This window comes from Salmo salar, chromosome 07, assembly GCF_965601325.2.
Source record: "Salmo salar chromosome 07, fSalSal1, whole genome shotgun sequence".
In the NCBI taxonomy this organism is placed as follows: Eukaryota; Metazoa; Chordata; class Actinopteri; order Salmoniformes; family Salmonidae; genus Salmo; species Salmo salar.
Window position 1 is genome coordinate 38,385,423 of NC_138297.1, and position 14,885 is coordinate 38,400,307.

The following is a 14,885-nucleotide window of genomic DNA, read 5'->3' on the forward strand; positions in this document are numbered from 1 at the left end:
CAATGAATCATCAAAAGTATGGACACAGAATGATTGAGGTGATTATTGTATTTTATTATGCTGACCCAATTATGACCTATGACATATTTTGGGATGAGTAAGGCATAGATAGCCCTTGTGTGTTAAGCTGTAAACTTGGAAATGTTCCTATTGAAATGGGGGTTGTCCCATCCTGAACAGGCCAGTTGCAAGTAACATACTCTTAACGCTACTATTAGCAACACTGTATTATTATTAAAATTAGCTGAAAAAAAATGAGTGGGAGAATTGTGAACATGCACGTATATATATATATATATATATCTGTGTTGTCACAGCGTTTGGCCATGTCTTCGGTTTGGTCGTTCGGTCAGAGGTTGTTTTGGTTATGTTCGTCGCAATGCCCGTGACGTAATAGACTATGTTTCTAAATTTTCTATTCATGAATTATTCTTGCGCAATGTTACTTTCATTTGAATCTCGTAAACATTGTCGGATTCTATTAAATAATTGATGTAACAGATAAAATCTTAAGTTACAGAAACCGGAAAAGTTGTGAACTACAAAGGTGGCGCCATTTTGTAGTTCTTTACTTACCCTAACCGGTTTGTTTTTTATCAATATCTTCGCCCATATCATTCTAATTGATGTGTAGAATGATCTGTACATTCATTAGGACATACATAACGCTGTACTGCATCAGCACATGCCAATTCAATGTCTGAAGTTGTGCACTTTCTGAAATGTGTTTTTCGTCAAAACTATTTAAGTTTGACGTGTGATTTTTTATTTAATAAGGACCCCTTACTAAACCTTCATGTCAAATAACGTTCGGATATGTTAATCTATTCTTGATTAAAAAAAATCATACGTTTGGGGAAAAGTCAACTGTTGGTGGCGCTAATGAGCACCCCATGGCCACCAGGGGTATGGGATTACATAACTAAGTTTAATTCATGCACAGGATTATTTGTGCCAAGCCATAAGACTAAGCTACAACAAAAAAACGAGAGTTGAACTCTTACAAAGGTTTCCTAGGGGTGTATAAAGGTTCATGGCAGAAAACAAGTGTATGTATAGAAATGCTTATATAAACATTGTTACATCGATATTGACGCTTCTAGAAGTTCAAAAATAGACATTCAACAGTCTATATGTGGCCTTTCAACCCCTATAGCCATGACCCACATGGCCGCATAACCGCACCTCTATTGCAATGGTCCTTCGGCACATCATATTCCTGATAAGCAACAATGATGAAAATTAATTCTCACTGCCTATTCAAAAAAAGCAGTTGTGAAATTATTTGTCTTTCACCTTCATTAAATATTTTCCTGTGTGAATTTAAGTATGCTCTCTCTAATTCTCTCTTTCTTTCTCTCTCTCTTGGAGGACCTGAGCCCTAGGACCATGCCTCAGGACTACCTGGCATAATGACTCCTTGCTGTCCCCAGTCCACTTGTCCGTGCTGCTGCTCCAGTTTCAACTGTTCTGCCTGCGGCTATGGAACCCTGACCTGTTCACCGGACATGCTACCTGTCCCAGACCTGCTGTTTTCAACTCTTTAGAGACAGCAGGAGCGGTAGAGATACTCTCAATGATCGACTATGAAAAGCCAACTGACATTTACTTTTGAGGTGCTGACTTGTTGCACCCTCGACAACTACTGTGATTATTATTATTTGACCATGCTGGTCATTTATGAACATTTGAACATCTTGGCCATGTTCTGTTATAATCTCCACCCGGCACAGCCAGAATAGGACTGGCCACCCCTCATAGCCTGGTTCCTCTCTAGGTTTCTTCCTAGGTTTTGGCCTTTCTAGGGAGTTTTTCCTAGCCACCGTGCTTCTACACCTGCATTGCTTGCTGTTTGGGGTTTTAGGCTGGGTTTCTGTACAGCACTTTGAGATATCAGCTGATGTAAGAAAGGCTATATAAATACATTTGATTTGATTTGATATTTTCCGTGGACAACTAACCTAGAGACCAAGCAGATAGACGGTCTGCCTCTATGCGCAAAACATGTTGCATGCCAATATCACTCAGGGGTAGGCCGATATCTAACATATTTAATGCAGGTAAAGTAATATATGTAATAGCATTATGTATACTGTATATATAATCTTTAAATATGTAATCTATGTTGATTTACACGTAGGCCTATGTATTATAATATATAGCCCAGCTGCGTCTAGCCTATGGGTCTATAATAAACTTGGATATGAATTGCGAAGTTCAACGTCAGTCAGCCAAAATGCTTTCCCAAAATTCAACATTCTCATCACTTTTGATGATTCTTTTCTCATTACTGAGACATTCACTAAGTACTACAGTTGATCAGCCCAATCCACTGCTCATAACTAATGTATCAACATAGTGCAATGTTAGGCCTAGGCACATAGTACAATGTGCCTAGGCCTCTGGTCAAAATTAGTGCACTTTCAAGGTAATAGGGTGTCATTTGGAAAGAAATTATCCAGTACCTTTATCCATTGAACTAACACTCTTCCAGAAGAAAACAACTGAACATTTAAATCTCAGATTTGCATTAATTTGTTCCAAACAGAATGTTGTAGCTTTACTTTTTGGAAAAGGCCCACGTAAAATGAAGAACCGTACATGTTAACCTGCGCACCTTTTCTAATAGTGCGCCGGCGTTTTATTTCAGGACCACGGACAGCTACTGTTAGCTAGTGCGGCAGAAATGCAGGGTATGTCGTGGCGAGTTCAGAAACACGGCAGTGGGGAGTCACTAACAACAAAAACGAAGACCACAATATTATGTTTGCCTACTGTAAACATTGGCTTTTCAATAACCATCTGACCTACTAGTGTCTGATTCATATAGCTTGATTTTTTATGTTTGTTCTTTATTATATCAACTTCTGTATGGGGTGCTTTGGCTGAAAGACCAACACGTTTGATCTGGAGAAAAATAGACTATTAAACTTGCAAATTAACTGTCTTTAGTAAATATAATTGTATCTACTCCATAAGATAATCAGCTATGTGCATTGTGTTATAGAAATAGGCAGACTAAAGGTAAAAAATGAGAGTGAAATTAAACATATATATTTAATAACATAGTAAAATGAATCAATACAAACATAAAAGACAAAAATACTAAACTTCTGACTACTGTAATACACATAAGTGAATTTATCACAAGACTTTTGGTCCCCCAAAACGGGGTGGATATGTACACAATGTGCTGTAATTTCTAAACGGTTCACCAGATATGGATGAAAATACACTCAAATTAAAGCTGATAGTCTGCACTTTAACCTCATAGTCATTGTATAATTTAAAATACAACGTTCTGGAGTACAGATCCAAAACAACAAAAAATGTGTCACTGTTGCAATATGTTTGTAGCTCACTTTATATGAAGAATATCTAAATGCATATTCTCATGAAACTGATTGAGATGAAATGGTTGGCATGCTGACGCTCCATGAATGTTTCAATGGTAAATCATGGTGAATTTGGCCAACCATTTATGATTGACAGTGATACATGTGAAGGGAGAGTGAGGAATACATTCGTGCATAAAGTAGGTTAAACTGGAGAAACGCGGTCCTCGGCCTTGATCCAGTCATCGTCCCATTTCTTGCCACTGTAAGACAAGAAAGAAAACATAAGGAATGTTATGTTTTTAAGCAGAAATAGAAAATAAATCATTCAATATGTAATCGTGAGCAAGGGTTGCACCTATTCCTTTCAAAGGGTTTTATGATTTTTGGTTATTGGATGTTGGTCAAGTGCCTTCTTCTCCTCTCAAATATAATATTTCAACTACATATAGTACCTTGCAAAAGTATTCATACCCCTTGGATTTCGCCACATTGTATTGTGTTACAATGTTGGATTGAAATGTATTTAATTTATATTTTTTTTGTCAACAAGCAATCCCCCCCCCCCACGGGGGGCCAGTACAATTTTTTATTTTTATTATTTTTTTATGCATGAAATGTATGCATTCACTACTGTAAGTCGCTCTGGATAAGAGCGTCTGCTAAATGACTAAAATGTAAAATGTGTACTCTAATGTCAAAGTGGAAGAAAATTTAGATTTTTTATAAAGGCAAGTGTAAATTAGTTGACAAGTTAAATTTGGCTTAACAAATCACATAATACGTTATATGGACTCAATAGGGGTTAACATTATTTTTGAATAACTACCCATACCTCTGTACCCCATACATAGAACATCTGTATGGTCCCTCAGTCAGGTATTGAATTTCAAGCAACAAAGACCAGGGAGCTTTTCGAAAGCCTCATAAAGGGCAGTGATTGGTAGATGGGTCACAATATCAAATCAGACATTGCATATCTCTTTAAGCATGGTCAAGTTAATAATGATGGTGTGGATTATGTATTAAACCACCCAGACACATCAAAGATAGTCGTTCTTCTGAACTGAGCTGCAGGACATGAATGCAACTGCTCAGGGGTGTTACCATGAGGCCATTGGTGATTTTACAGTTACAGGCTGTCATGGTAGAAAACCTGAGGATGGATCAACATTGTAGTAACGCCACAATAATGACTTAAACTACAGTGAAAAGAATACAAATATACAGAAGAGAAAAAAATCTAATCATGCATCTTGTATGCAACAAGGCACTGGAGTTAATAGTGAAAAAAACTGCAAAGGAATATACTTTCTGGCCTAAATGCAAAGCCTGTTTTCCACCAGACACTGGGAGAGGAATCCACCTTTCAGAAGTACAATAACCTACAACACAAGGACAAATCTACACTGGAGTTACTTACCAAGAAGACAGTGAATGTTCCTGAGTTGCCAAGTTCAAGTTTGGACTTAAATCTGATTGGAAATCTATTGCAAGACTTTTAAATTGTTGTCTAGACATGATCCCCAACATATTGACAGAGCTTGAAGAATTATAAAAAGAATAATGGGCTAATTTTGCACAATCCTGGTGTGTTAAGCTCTAAAAGACTCACAGCTGTAATGACTGTCAAAGGCGTTTCCAAGGGGTCTGACTACTTTTGCAAGGCACTGTAACATCCAATACCAAGGTACAGCCAAAACCATATGTATTTGGAGAATGAAGATAACATGTGAAATTTGGATCTATACTCCAGAATTTAGTATTTTAAATAAAAGGTTTAATTTACTATAACTTTAATACACTAAGTGAATTTGTCCAAATACTTATGGCTTCTTCAAATTGGGGGGACTATATACATTAAGTTATTTTATTTCTAAATTGTAAAAAGGTGACCTGTACTATCGCCTCATATGAAACATTTGATTTCAAATCCAAAATGCCGGAGTTTAGAGTGAAATTGTACATTTTAGCTTCACAGTCCAAATACATATGGTGTTGTGTTCAGTATATCATCAATACATATGGTGTTGAGTGTTCAGTATATCCTCTATTCATTCTAGATTAGATGAAGTAAACATACCATTCAGAGCTTCCACCTCACTTTCTGCTCCTGACCCTTTATTATGCAACAAATACAAATGTCTGTTTTATTTTAAAGCTACACTATGCTGAAATCGCTCCGCAATGTCATGGTAGCTAATATGAGCTGTTTGAAGCTGTTGTACAAAACCAAAGTAATAGACTCAATAACAAAACTTAAGAACGGGAAGCATAGAAATAAGGCACACTGTAGAACAGATCTACTGCTTCTTAGACTTGCTTTCAAGTAGAATGATGATCTGTAACTAACATTTCTATGTGCATTTGGTCGGGCCACCCAGAAAGTTACATATTGCCACTTTAACTACAAGGCCTATGCACTGCAAGTTAACTACAATTGGTGTTGCACTAGGATTAGCCTGTAAATACAGTCACAGGAATTTCAATGTTCTACAGATTTACCTCCTTTGAAGTTCTATTGGCAAGAATCTTGAGAATAGGGAAAATCATTTGCCCCGGATGCACTGGACACTCTGAAACAAATGCATGTATATATTTAATCACCACCCACCAGAACATGAATAAAGTTAGCAAGACAGTCAATTGCATTATTCATTTGCCATCTATGCCTGCCTTAGACTACACTCTTAGAAATTGTTATTTGGCTGTCACCATAGAAGAACCCCTTTTGGTTCCATGTAAAACCCAATAGAGTTCTACCTGGAACCAAAAAGGGTTCTCCTTTAGGGACAGCCGAAGAACCCTTTTGGAACCCTTCTTTCTAAGAGTGTACAGTATAGTATGCCTGCCTCCTGAAAATTAGGAGACTATCAATCACTGGAATTGTTTTATACATTTATTAAAAGCATAATTGAAGTTATTGACATCATTAACATTTATGAATAAACAATATAAGTTAGATTCTAATTTACCTTTTTGCATGTAGTCATATTTCCTCTTCCTTGGTCGGGCTTGGATGGGGTAGAATGGGGTTTGATGGGGTTGGAAACGGTTGGATGGGGTAGAATGGGGTAGGATACGGTTGGATGGGGTTGGATGGGGTTGAATGGGATTGGATGGGGTGAACTGTCATGCTCAGCGAGTTGGAGGGTTTTTTGAGGGCGACAGGACTTTCTCTCTGTCTTCTTTGGTTTGGTGTGGGTGTAGCTGGTCTCCTGGGTGGTGGGGGATATCGGGGGTTCAACCTGGTTGAGGATGGGGGTGTAGCTGGTATCCTGGGTGGTGGGGGATATCGGGGGTTCAACCTGGTTGAGGATGGGGGTGTAGCTGGTATCCTGGGTGGTGGGGGATATCGGGGGTTCAACCTGGTTGAGGATGGGGGTGTAGCTGGTATCCTGGGTGGTGGGGGATATCGGGGGTTCAACCTGGTTGAGGATGGGGGTGTAGCTGGTATCCTGGGTGGTGGGGGATATCGGGGGTTCAACCTGGTTGAGGATGGGGGTGTAGCTGGCATCCTGGGTGGTGGGGGATATCGGGTGTTCAACCTGGTTGAGGATGGGGGTGTAGCTGGTCTCCTGGGTGGTGGGGGATATCGGGGGTTCAACCTGGTTGAGGATGGGGGTGTAGCTGGTCTCCTGGGTGGTGGGGGATATCGGGGGTTCAACCTGGTTGGGGATGGGGGGTGTAGCTGGTCTCCTGGGGGGCAACTGTATCAGACAGTTCTTGGGCAGCAACAGGAGGAGGGTTGGAAGGTTATAGTGTGGGGGTATGGGTGTTGATTGCCACTGCGATATAGAACATATTAAGGAAATGGGACAGACAAGTGGACAACAGTTTCCAATTGGCAGAGGTGAGCATGTATATTTAAGCAATAAGGCCCGAGGAGGTGTGGTATATGGCAATATACCACGGCTAAGGGCTGTTCTTATGCATGACGCAACGCAGAGTGCCTGGACACAGCCCTTAACCGTGGTATATTGGCCATATACCACAAACCCCCGAGGTGCCTTATTGCTATTATAAACTGGCTACCAATGTAATTAGAGCAGTAAAAATAAATGTTTTGTCATAGGGTCTGATATACCAAGGCATTCAGACAATCAGCATTCAGGGCTGGAACCACCCAGTTTATAAATAAACTTATACACAGGATATGTGAAAAGAATGTGTTGAAATGTTGCTTGCCTGAACTAACTCCTCTACTTTAATAATAACAGTAATTATACATGAAACATACATAGCTTTACAATTGTAGAAACTAACAAACAATCAATAATCTAACTAAACAACAGCAGACTAAACAAAAGGAAGAAAAACATTAAACAAAATATACTGCTCAAAAAAATAAAGGGAACACTTAAACAACACATCCTAGATCTGAATGAAAGAAATAATCTTATTAAATACTTTTTTCTTTACATAGTTGAATGTGCTGACAACAAAATCACACAAAAATAATCAATGGAAATCCAATTTATCAACCCATGGAGGTCTGGATTTGGAGTCACACTCAAAATTAAAGTGGAAAACCACACTACAGGCTGATACAACTTTGATGTAATGTCCTTAAAACAAGTCAAAATGAGGCTCAGTAGTGTGTGTGGCCTCCACGTGCCTGTATGACCTCCCTACAATGCCTGGGCATGCTCCTGATGAGGTGGCAGATGGTCTCCTGAGGGATCTCCTCCCAGACCTGGACTAAAGCATCCGCCAACTCCTGGACAGTCTGTGGTGCAACGTGGCATTGGTGGATGGAGCGAGACATGATGTCCCAGATGTGCTCAATTGGATTCAGGTCTGGGGAATGGGCGGGCCAGTCCATAGCATCAATGCCTTCCTCTTGCAGGAACTGCTGACACACTCCAGCCATATGAGGTGTAGCATTGTCTTGCATTAGGAGGAACCCAGGGCCAACCGCACCAGCATATGGTCTCACAAGGGGTCTGAGGATCTCATCTCGGTACCTAATGGCAGTCAGGCTACCTCTGGCGAGCACATGGAGGGCTGTGCGGCCCCCCAAAGAAATGCCACCCCACACCATGACTGACCCACCGCCAAACAGGTCATGCTGGAGGATGTTGCAGGCAGCAGAACGTTCTCCACGGCGTCTCCAGACTCTGTCACGTCTGTCACGTGCTCAGTGTGAACCTGCTTTCATCTGTGAAGAGCACAGGGCGCCAGTGGCAAATTTGCCAATCTTGGTGTTCTCTGACAAATGCCAAACGTCCTGCACGGTGTTGGGCTGTAAGCACAACCCCCACCTGTGGACGTCGGGCCCTCATACCACCCTCATGGAGTCTGTTTCTGACCGTTTGAGCAGACACATGCACATTTGTGGCCTGCTGGAGGTCATTTTGCAGGGCTCTGGCAGTGCTTCTCCTGCTCCTCCTTGCACAAAGGCAGAGGTAGCGGTCCTGCTGCTGGGTTGTTGCCCTCCTACGGCCTCCTCCACGTCTCCTGATGTACTGGCCTGTCTCCTGGTAGCGCCTCCATGCTCTGGACACTACGCTGACAGACACAGCAAACCTTCTTGCCACAGCTCGCATTGATGTGCCATCCTGGATGAGCTGCACTACCTGAGCCACTTGTGTGGGTTGTAGACTCTGTCTCATGCTACCACTAGAGTGAAAGCACCGACAGCATTGAAAAGTGACCAAAACATCAGCCAGGAAGCATAGGAACTGAGAAGTGGTCTGTGGTCCCCACCTGCAGAACCACTCCTTTATTGGGGGTGTCTTGCTAATTGCCTATAATTTCCACCTGTTGTCTATTCCATTTGCACAACAGCATGTGAAATGTATTATCAATCAGTGTTGCTTCCTAAGTGGACAGTTTGATTTCACAGAAGTGTGATTGACTTGGAGTTACATTGTGTTGTTTAAGTGTTCCCTTTATTTTTTTGAGCAGTGTACTTTGGTGCAAACATGCATCCTTTGTCCTGATCTTGTCCACATTCTGATTGTACCCACATTTTTAGAAATGCGTCTACACATGGTCTTATCAGTCCACTGTGTCCGCATTGTGAACAGATTTACTGGTCCCGCCTTGTATGCTAATTCTTTGACAGATATTCTTTCAAAAGAATACTTATTTATTTATTTTAAGACACATATATATTCCATAAGTCAATGGTGCCACCTGTCAATGATTTTAGAAGGCAGGATGATTTAAATGGTTTTACTGTCAACTCCAGATGTGGTCAGGAAGATCTGATCAAAATGCTTCTTTTAATCATCTACACCTGTCTGAAAATCTGGGAACAATCAGACTGTGGACAAGATCAGGACATGTAATGCATGTTAGAACCAGGTATAAACGGGGCTAAATAGAGGTAAGAAGGGCCCAAGGAAAGGGTGTGATGTGTGAGTGAGATAGCAGGTGAGTGAGCAGGTGTTGCTCATGTGTGAAACAGAAAAGGTGTGTGTGGGAATGGTGGAGGGGGAGGTAGGCCATGGTGAAGAGGTGGGTTTTTAGGCAGGACTGAAAGATGATGATGGACTTAGAGTCACGGATGGCTGGAGGAAGGGAGTTTCAGAGCCTAGGAGCAACCCTGGAGAAGGCCCTGTCACTGAAACTCTGGAGCTTGGACCTGGGGATTTTTTATTTATTTTTATTTAACTAGGCAAGTCAGTTAAGAACAAATTCTTATTTTCAATGATGGGCTAGGAACAGTGGGTTAACTGCCTTGTTCAGGGGCAGAACAACAGATTTGTACCTTGTCAGATCAGGGATTTGATCTTGCAACCTTTCGGTTACTAGTCCAACGCTCTAACCACTAGGCTACGCTGCCGCCCCAATGACAAGTTGGCCAACTGTGGTTGAGCGGAAAGAGCACGAGGGCTGGTAGGAGAGAAGAAGGTAAGGTGGTGGAGAGCTTTTTTAGGTCAGGAGGATCTTGTAATTAATGCGGAGGGAGACAGGGAGCCAGTGGAGTTCACAGAGGATGGGGGTGATATGCTGCCAGGATGATTTAGTGTGGGTTAGAAGATGGGCTGCTGAGTTTTGAACCATTTGGAGCTTATCGAGGGAGTCTGTGTTAGTGCCAGGGAGTAGTGAGTTGCAATAGTCTATTCAGGAGAAGAAGAAAGCATGGATGAGAGTTTTGTCCCGCAGGACAGGAGAGGGAGGGGCTGACTTTGGCGAATTTGAAGTGGAATAATTTGTTTTTTACAGTCTAACGGATGTGGTGGTTGAGGGATAGGGTCTTAAGGTAGACAAACATACATATTTCTGTCCAAATACCTTTCACAATTGCCTCATACAACCTTTGGATTGCTGCCATTGAGGTCTGACTCATCATACCACTGTGAGGACACAGTGCAGTCGACGACAAAATGTTATCCTTTTTCCTCTTGCTGAGGAGTAGCAGGGGGTTCCCTCCTACCTTGTGGAACCTATGTACCTGGAATCATTAATGACAAAATAACTTCCAGAAACACAACAAATATCAGTCAAATAATGACATTTAGATTTACACTCTTAAATAACACAATGAGACAACAAATAATTGCATAGGGCCTATCATATCCCTAAGCTAGAAATGCAGAAATGTTTTTAGAGGAAAACATAAAGCTTACCAGCTTGTTTGCTGCATTAACCAAGGTTGCATATCTTCCATGTTTCATTGTCTTATTTGCCCATTCATCTGTAGCCTTCCTTTTTTGGGCCTCTAACTTGACCTTTAGCTGGATTGTTGCACCACAGAACTGGCTCTTCTTTGATGCTCCTCTTATTGATGTGTTACAACTAGGACACAGCTTACGGCTGGAGCCAGGAGCCATTCTGCATGAAAGGTGGATACAAAAGTGTCAGAAAGAATAGCCCTATACACAACTTTGACTGATGGAATGCACCAGGGAGGTCCACTCTGGCAATGGGCTTGAATTGACAAGGAGAACTAGAGACTGTGAGATTAAAAACTATACTAACAATAGCAATTAATAAAGAGAGTTTGGCCAACTAACCTTTAGCTGGATTGTTGCACCACAGAACTAAGCAGCTAACGTTGAGCTCGCATTAAACATCAAGCCCTGACCATTCTCAAACCCACTAAAGAAGTGCTGTGGGTGTGTGTTTGAAGGTGACATGGGTTTCAATGACTCAATCATATGGGTCAGATCTGATAATGGACCTTGTCTAGTAATAAAACTAAGCCTGAGGCTTTAACCTGCCACACTGTAACGTAATGTGTCATACTAACTGTTGACTACTATTGTAACCTAGATGTAGGCTACCTGCCATAGCCTCAGGTGCACAGTGCAATGAGTGGCATTAGTTGACAGATTAAACACTACCTGGGCCAGTGGGATTTGGTTACTTATTTTAAGATACCATTTTTGAATCATCCCCTCCAGTTGGTTTGCATTTTAAAACTACAACCTGGTTTGTTTTTGAAAACACAAGAAATGGGAAGAAAGCTGAATTAAAATAGAAAAAGTCTCCACTTACTTAAAATGCAGCCAGAGGATGGATCAAGAGATCTGTATCAAGAGGATGGATAGAAAGAAAGAGAGAGAGAGACTAAAGGTGTCAGCCGTGGGTCTGAGTGGTCTGAAGAGAAGGGTGGTGGGTGTGGGTCTGAGTGGTCTGAAGAGAAGGGTGGTAGGTGTGGGTCTGAGTGGTCTGAAGAGAAGGGTGGTAGGTGTGGGTCTGAATGGAAGGGTGGTAGGTGTGGGTCTGAATGGTCTGAATAGAAGGGTGGTAGGTGTGGGTCTGAGTGGTCTGAAGAGAAGGGTGGTAGGTGTAGGTCTGAGTGGTCTGAAGAGAAGGGTGGTATGTGTGGGTCTGAAGAGAAGGGTGGTAGGTGTGGGTCTGAAGAGAAGGGTGGTAGGTGTGGGTCTGAGTGGTCTGAAGAGAAGGGTGGTAGGTGTGGGTCTGAGTGGTCTGAAGAGAAGGGTGGTAGGTGTGAAGGGTCTTTATTTGGAGCTGCAAAGTAAAGAGAATAGAACAAGTTTAGAATTGTATTTCACAGCTGTATATGTAGGACACTTATTTTAATCAAATGTAACTGAGGATTTAAATGTACTTAATTTGTAAGTGGATTACATCACAAAAACTACAGGTGGTGTACAAAAATGTAAAGAATGTGAATGATGGATAACAAGATGACCATTGGATAGATACACATTCACTGTGGATGGGAGCATTGCTGTCTGGTGGTCCCAATTCATCCATTGTTTGGAATTGTTTTCTCCACAAGATCTAAAACTGTCTTTAGAAAGGCTTTGCAAAGACAAGTTGAACTAGATCTATTAAGGAGGGGTGTCAAACTCATTCCACAGAGGGCCAAGTGTCTCTGCTGGTTTTTGGTTTTTCATTTCAATCAACACCTGGACAACCTAACCAGGTGAGGGGAGTTCCTTAGTCATTTGTGACCTTCATTTATCAATCAAGGGTGGAGCAAAAACCTGCAAACACTCGGACCTCCCATGGTAGGAGTTTGACTCATGTGGATTAAAGTAATTAACCACTCAAACTAGTTTAATCAGGTGTGTAGATGTTGCCCAGAACAAAACCCTGCACCCACCATGAAACACCAGACCGTAGCCTAGCTAAAGCTAGCTAGCTAGCTGAAACTGTTGAGTAGGCCTATAGCTAAGATTTTGATTGAAAACCTTGACAGATCAGTGAAAATGCATAGTGGTTTGAGAAATGTCGTAAAAAGCAATAAATCAATCTCCGTAACATTATATACTAACGATTACAACCCCATGTTTTATTTGCATACTTCACTTACCGGGAAAGAGAATGATCGCATGGGAGGATCGGGTACGTTCCAAGCTGCCTTCTTTGTTGAAGTCATAATGCGCATTTGTGTTGTAGGTCAAATTACACAGAATCTACACAGAATAAGAATATACATTCGAACTGCCTGGAAAAGCGTTTCTAAGATTCATTTAATTTGATATTCTTATATAAACTGAACAACACGGAAAGTAACCTCCCCTGCAGCCGATTGTGTTGACGAGCTGGAACGCGCTCCGCATTACATTGGGTTGAAGTTGCATATGTACAGTACTGATCTTGGGTCAGTTTTCCGTTATTTTCTCATACGACTTGGGGAGAGAAAGCAACATCACCGGCAAGGGTTTTGATCGGCCAACATGTTTTCTGACTGCAATGAGCGCAACACCCAAAAATATTAAGTGAAATCAAGCATAGAAAACACTATTTGCCATTGATAATGTATTTAAATGTTCCCTGGCAAAGATCCCAAAGAGTGCCATTACTTGAAGTAATCTCTGAACGGTTTCAAAATGCCTACCTGTTGAATATCATCTTGTCTGCAGCAAATAAATGTATCGGAAGAGTGGAGTGGAGTGGAAGATTAAATATATTTCCTTCAATGGAAAAATCACCCATAAAATAAATCTGAAGACAGATGTAGGCTATGTATGTAGGCTGCTATTACACATACTAATGCCTCGTTCAGGTACAATCGGAGTTCTCGGGAATGCCTAGTTCCGCCTGCGAAGTTTCACTTGAATGACCCTCCAAATAGGAATTATAAGTGTGAAATTAGAAAATTGTGTGGCCAATCTTATTGGTTTAAGAATTGTTCAGACTTCAAAAGCACTTGAACACAATCATGTCGGAGTAACAACTACCCATTTTCCCGTTTCCCACGAGAAGGTGAAGGCAGCATAATACTGCATTCAAGTGCCAGTCGGTACTAGGAAACGGACATTTCTGACTTGCTAACTGGTTGAACGCGTTACAGTAGCCTAAGTATATAACATGAGTGACATTACCGTAATAACCATAATGGAAAGGCCTTGGAAGTGCCATAAGTGTAAGCCAACATAATTCATTATTTTACATTCACCTGTTTAACATGTAATACATGCATTATGAAGAAAATTGTGTGATTTAGGCTCCACGAAATATGAAATGGGTTATTAAGAAAATCGTGTACTGTTGCCTACATGACAAAAAGGCCTTCTGATTACAAGTGCACCAGTATCCAAAGTATTAAGCGAAATCAAGCACAGAAAACTGCAATTGGCATTAATAAAACACATTTTCCCACGAATTAAGTCGCACGTAAATGTGCGTCTTTTCTCAAATTCTGTTCAGAAAGTCTAAAACAGTGCATATAGGCATACAACGACACGTTTTAAAACAGGGTTAAACAAAGACAACATTTCTGTATATTCATAACGTTGAATTAGCCATTAAGAAGAACACAAATTAAATATAAACTATCGCGTCTATATGGTTGTTGCAAAAGGCTTGTGTCGCCTACTGGTTAAATTCGTGTCTTTTCGCACGAATTAACAAGCACATAAAATTCGTGTCTTTTCTCACGAATTAAGACACACCAAAACGCACAAAAACACACGAAATTTGCTGAAATGCATTATGTGCATATATGCACGAATTGATAGTGAGACTGTGTTGCAATAACAGTCTGGTAAGGTAGATACAACAAAAAAAAATACATTATTTCTTGAATCAACATGCAAACACAGATCACTTCAGCATGTAAGAGATTATCAGGAAATAAGTAAGAATGAAAATGCACCTGATTTGTTTTGACTCACAGAC

The 14,885-nt window shown here is 41.0% G+C and overlaps 1 protein-coding gene across 1 annotated transcript; it reads right to left on the bottom strand.

The window, feature by feature from the left end:
* Positions 1 to 3,043: 3,043 nt before the first annotated feature.
* Positions 3,044 to 11,119, bottom strand: LOC106609104 (uncharacterized). Its single transcript, XM_082977210.1, has 4 exons — positions 11,018 to 11,119; positions 6,311 to 7,366; positions 5,841 to 5,911; positions 3,044 to 3,598 (listed from the first exon to the last, which is right to left on the bottom strand). The coding sequence occupies exons 1-3, from the start codon at positions 11,117 to 11,119 to the stop codon at positions 5,885 to 5,887; spliced, it is 1,185 nt and encodes a 394-aa protein (XP_082833336.1). The 3' UTR covers positions 3,044 to 3,598; positions 5,841 to 5,884.
* Between the last annotated feature and the right edge of the window lie 3,766 nt (positions 11,120 to 14,885).

Bases quoted from the DNA above. Each gene is read 5' to 3' on its own strand.
- LOC106609104 (XM_082977210.1), bottom strand. From the start codon at position 11,119: ATGGCTCCTGGCTCCAGCCGTAAGCTGTGTCCTAGTTGTAACACATCA. The intron at 7,367-11,017 runs GTCAAGTTAGAG...TTACATTGGTAG, and splicing joins GTGCAACAATCCAGCTAAAG to CCAGTTTATAATAGCAATAA. The intron at 5,912-6,310 runs GTAAATTAGAAT...CATTTGTTTCAG, and splicing joins ATATGACTACATGCAAAAAG to AGTGTCCAGTGCATCCGGGG.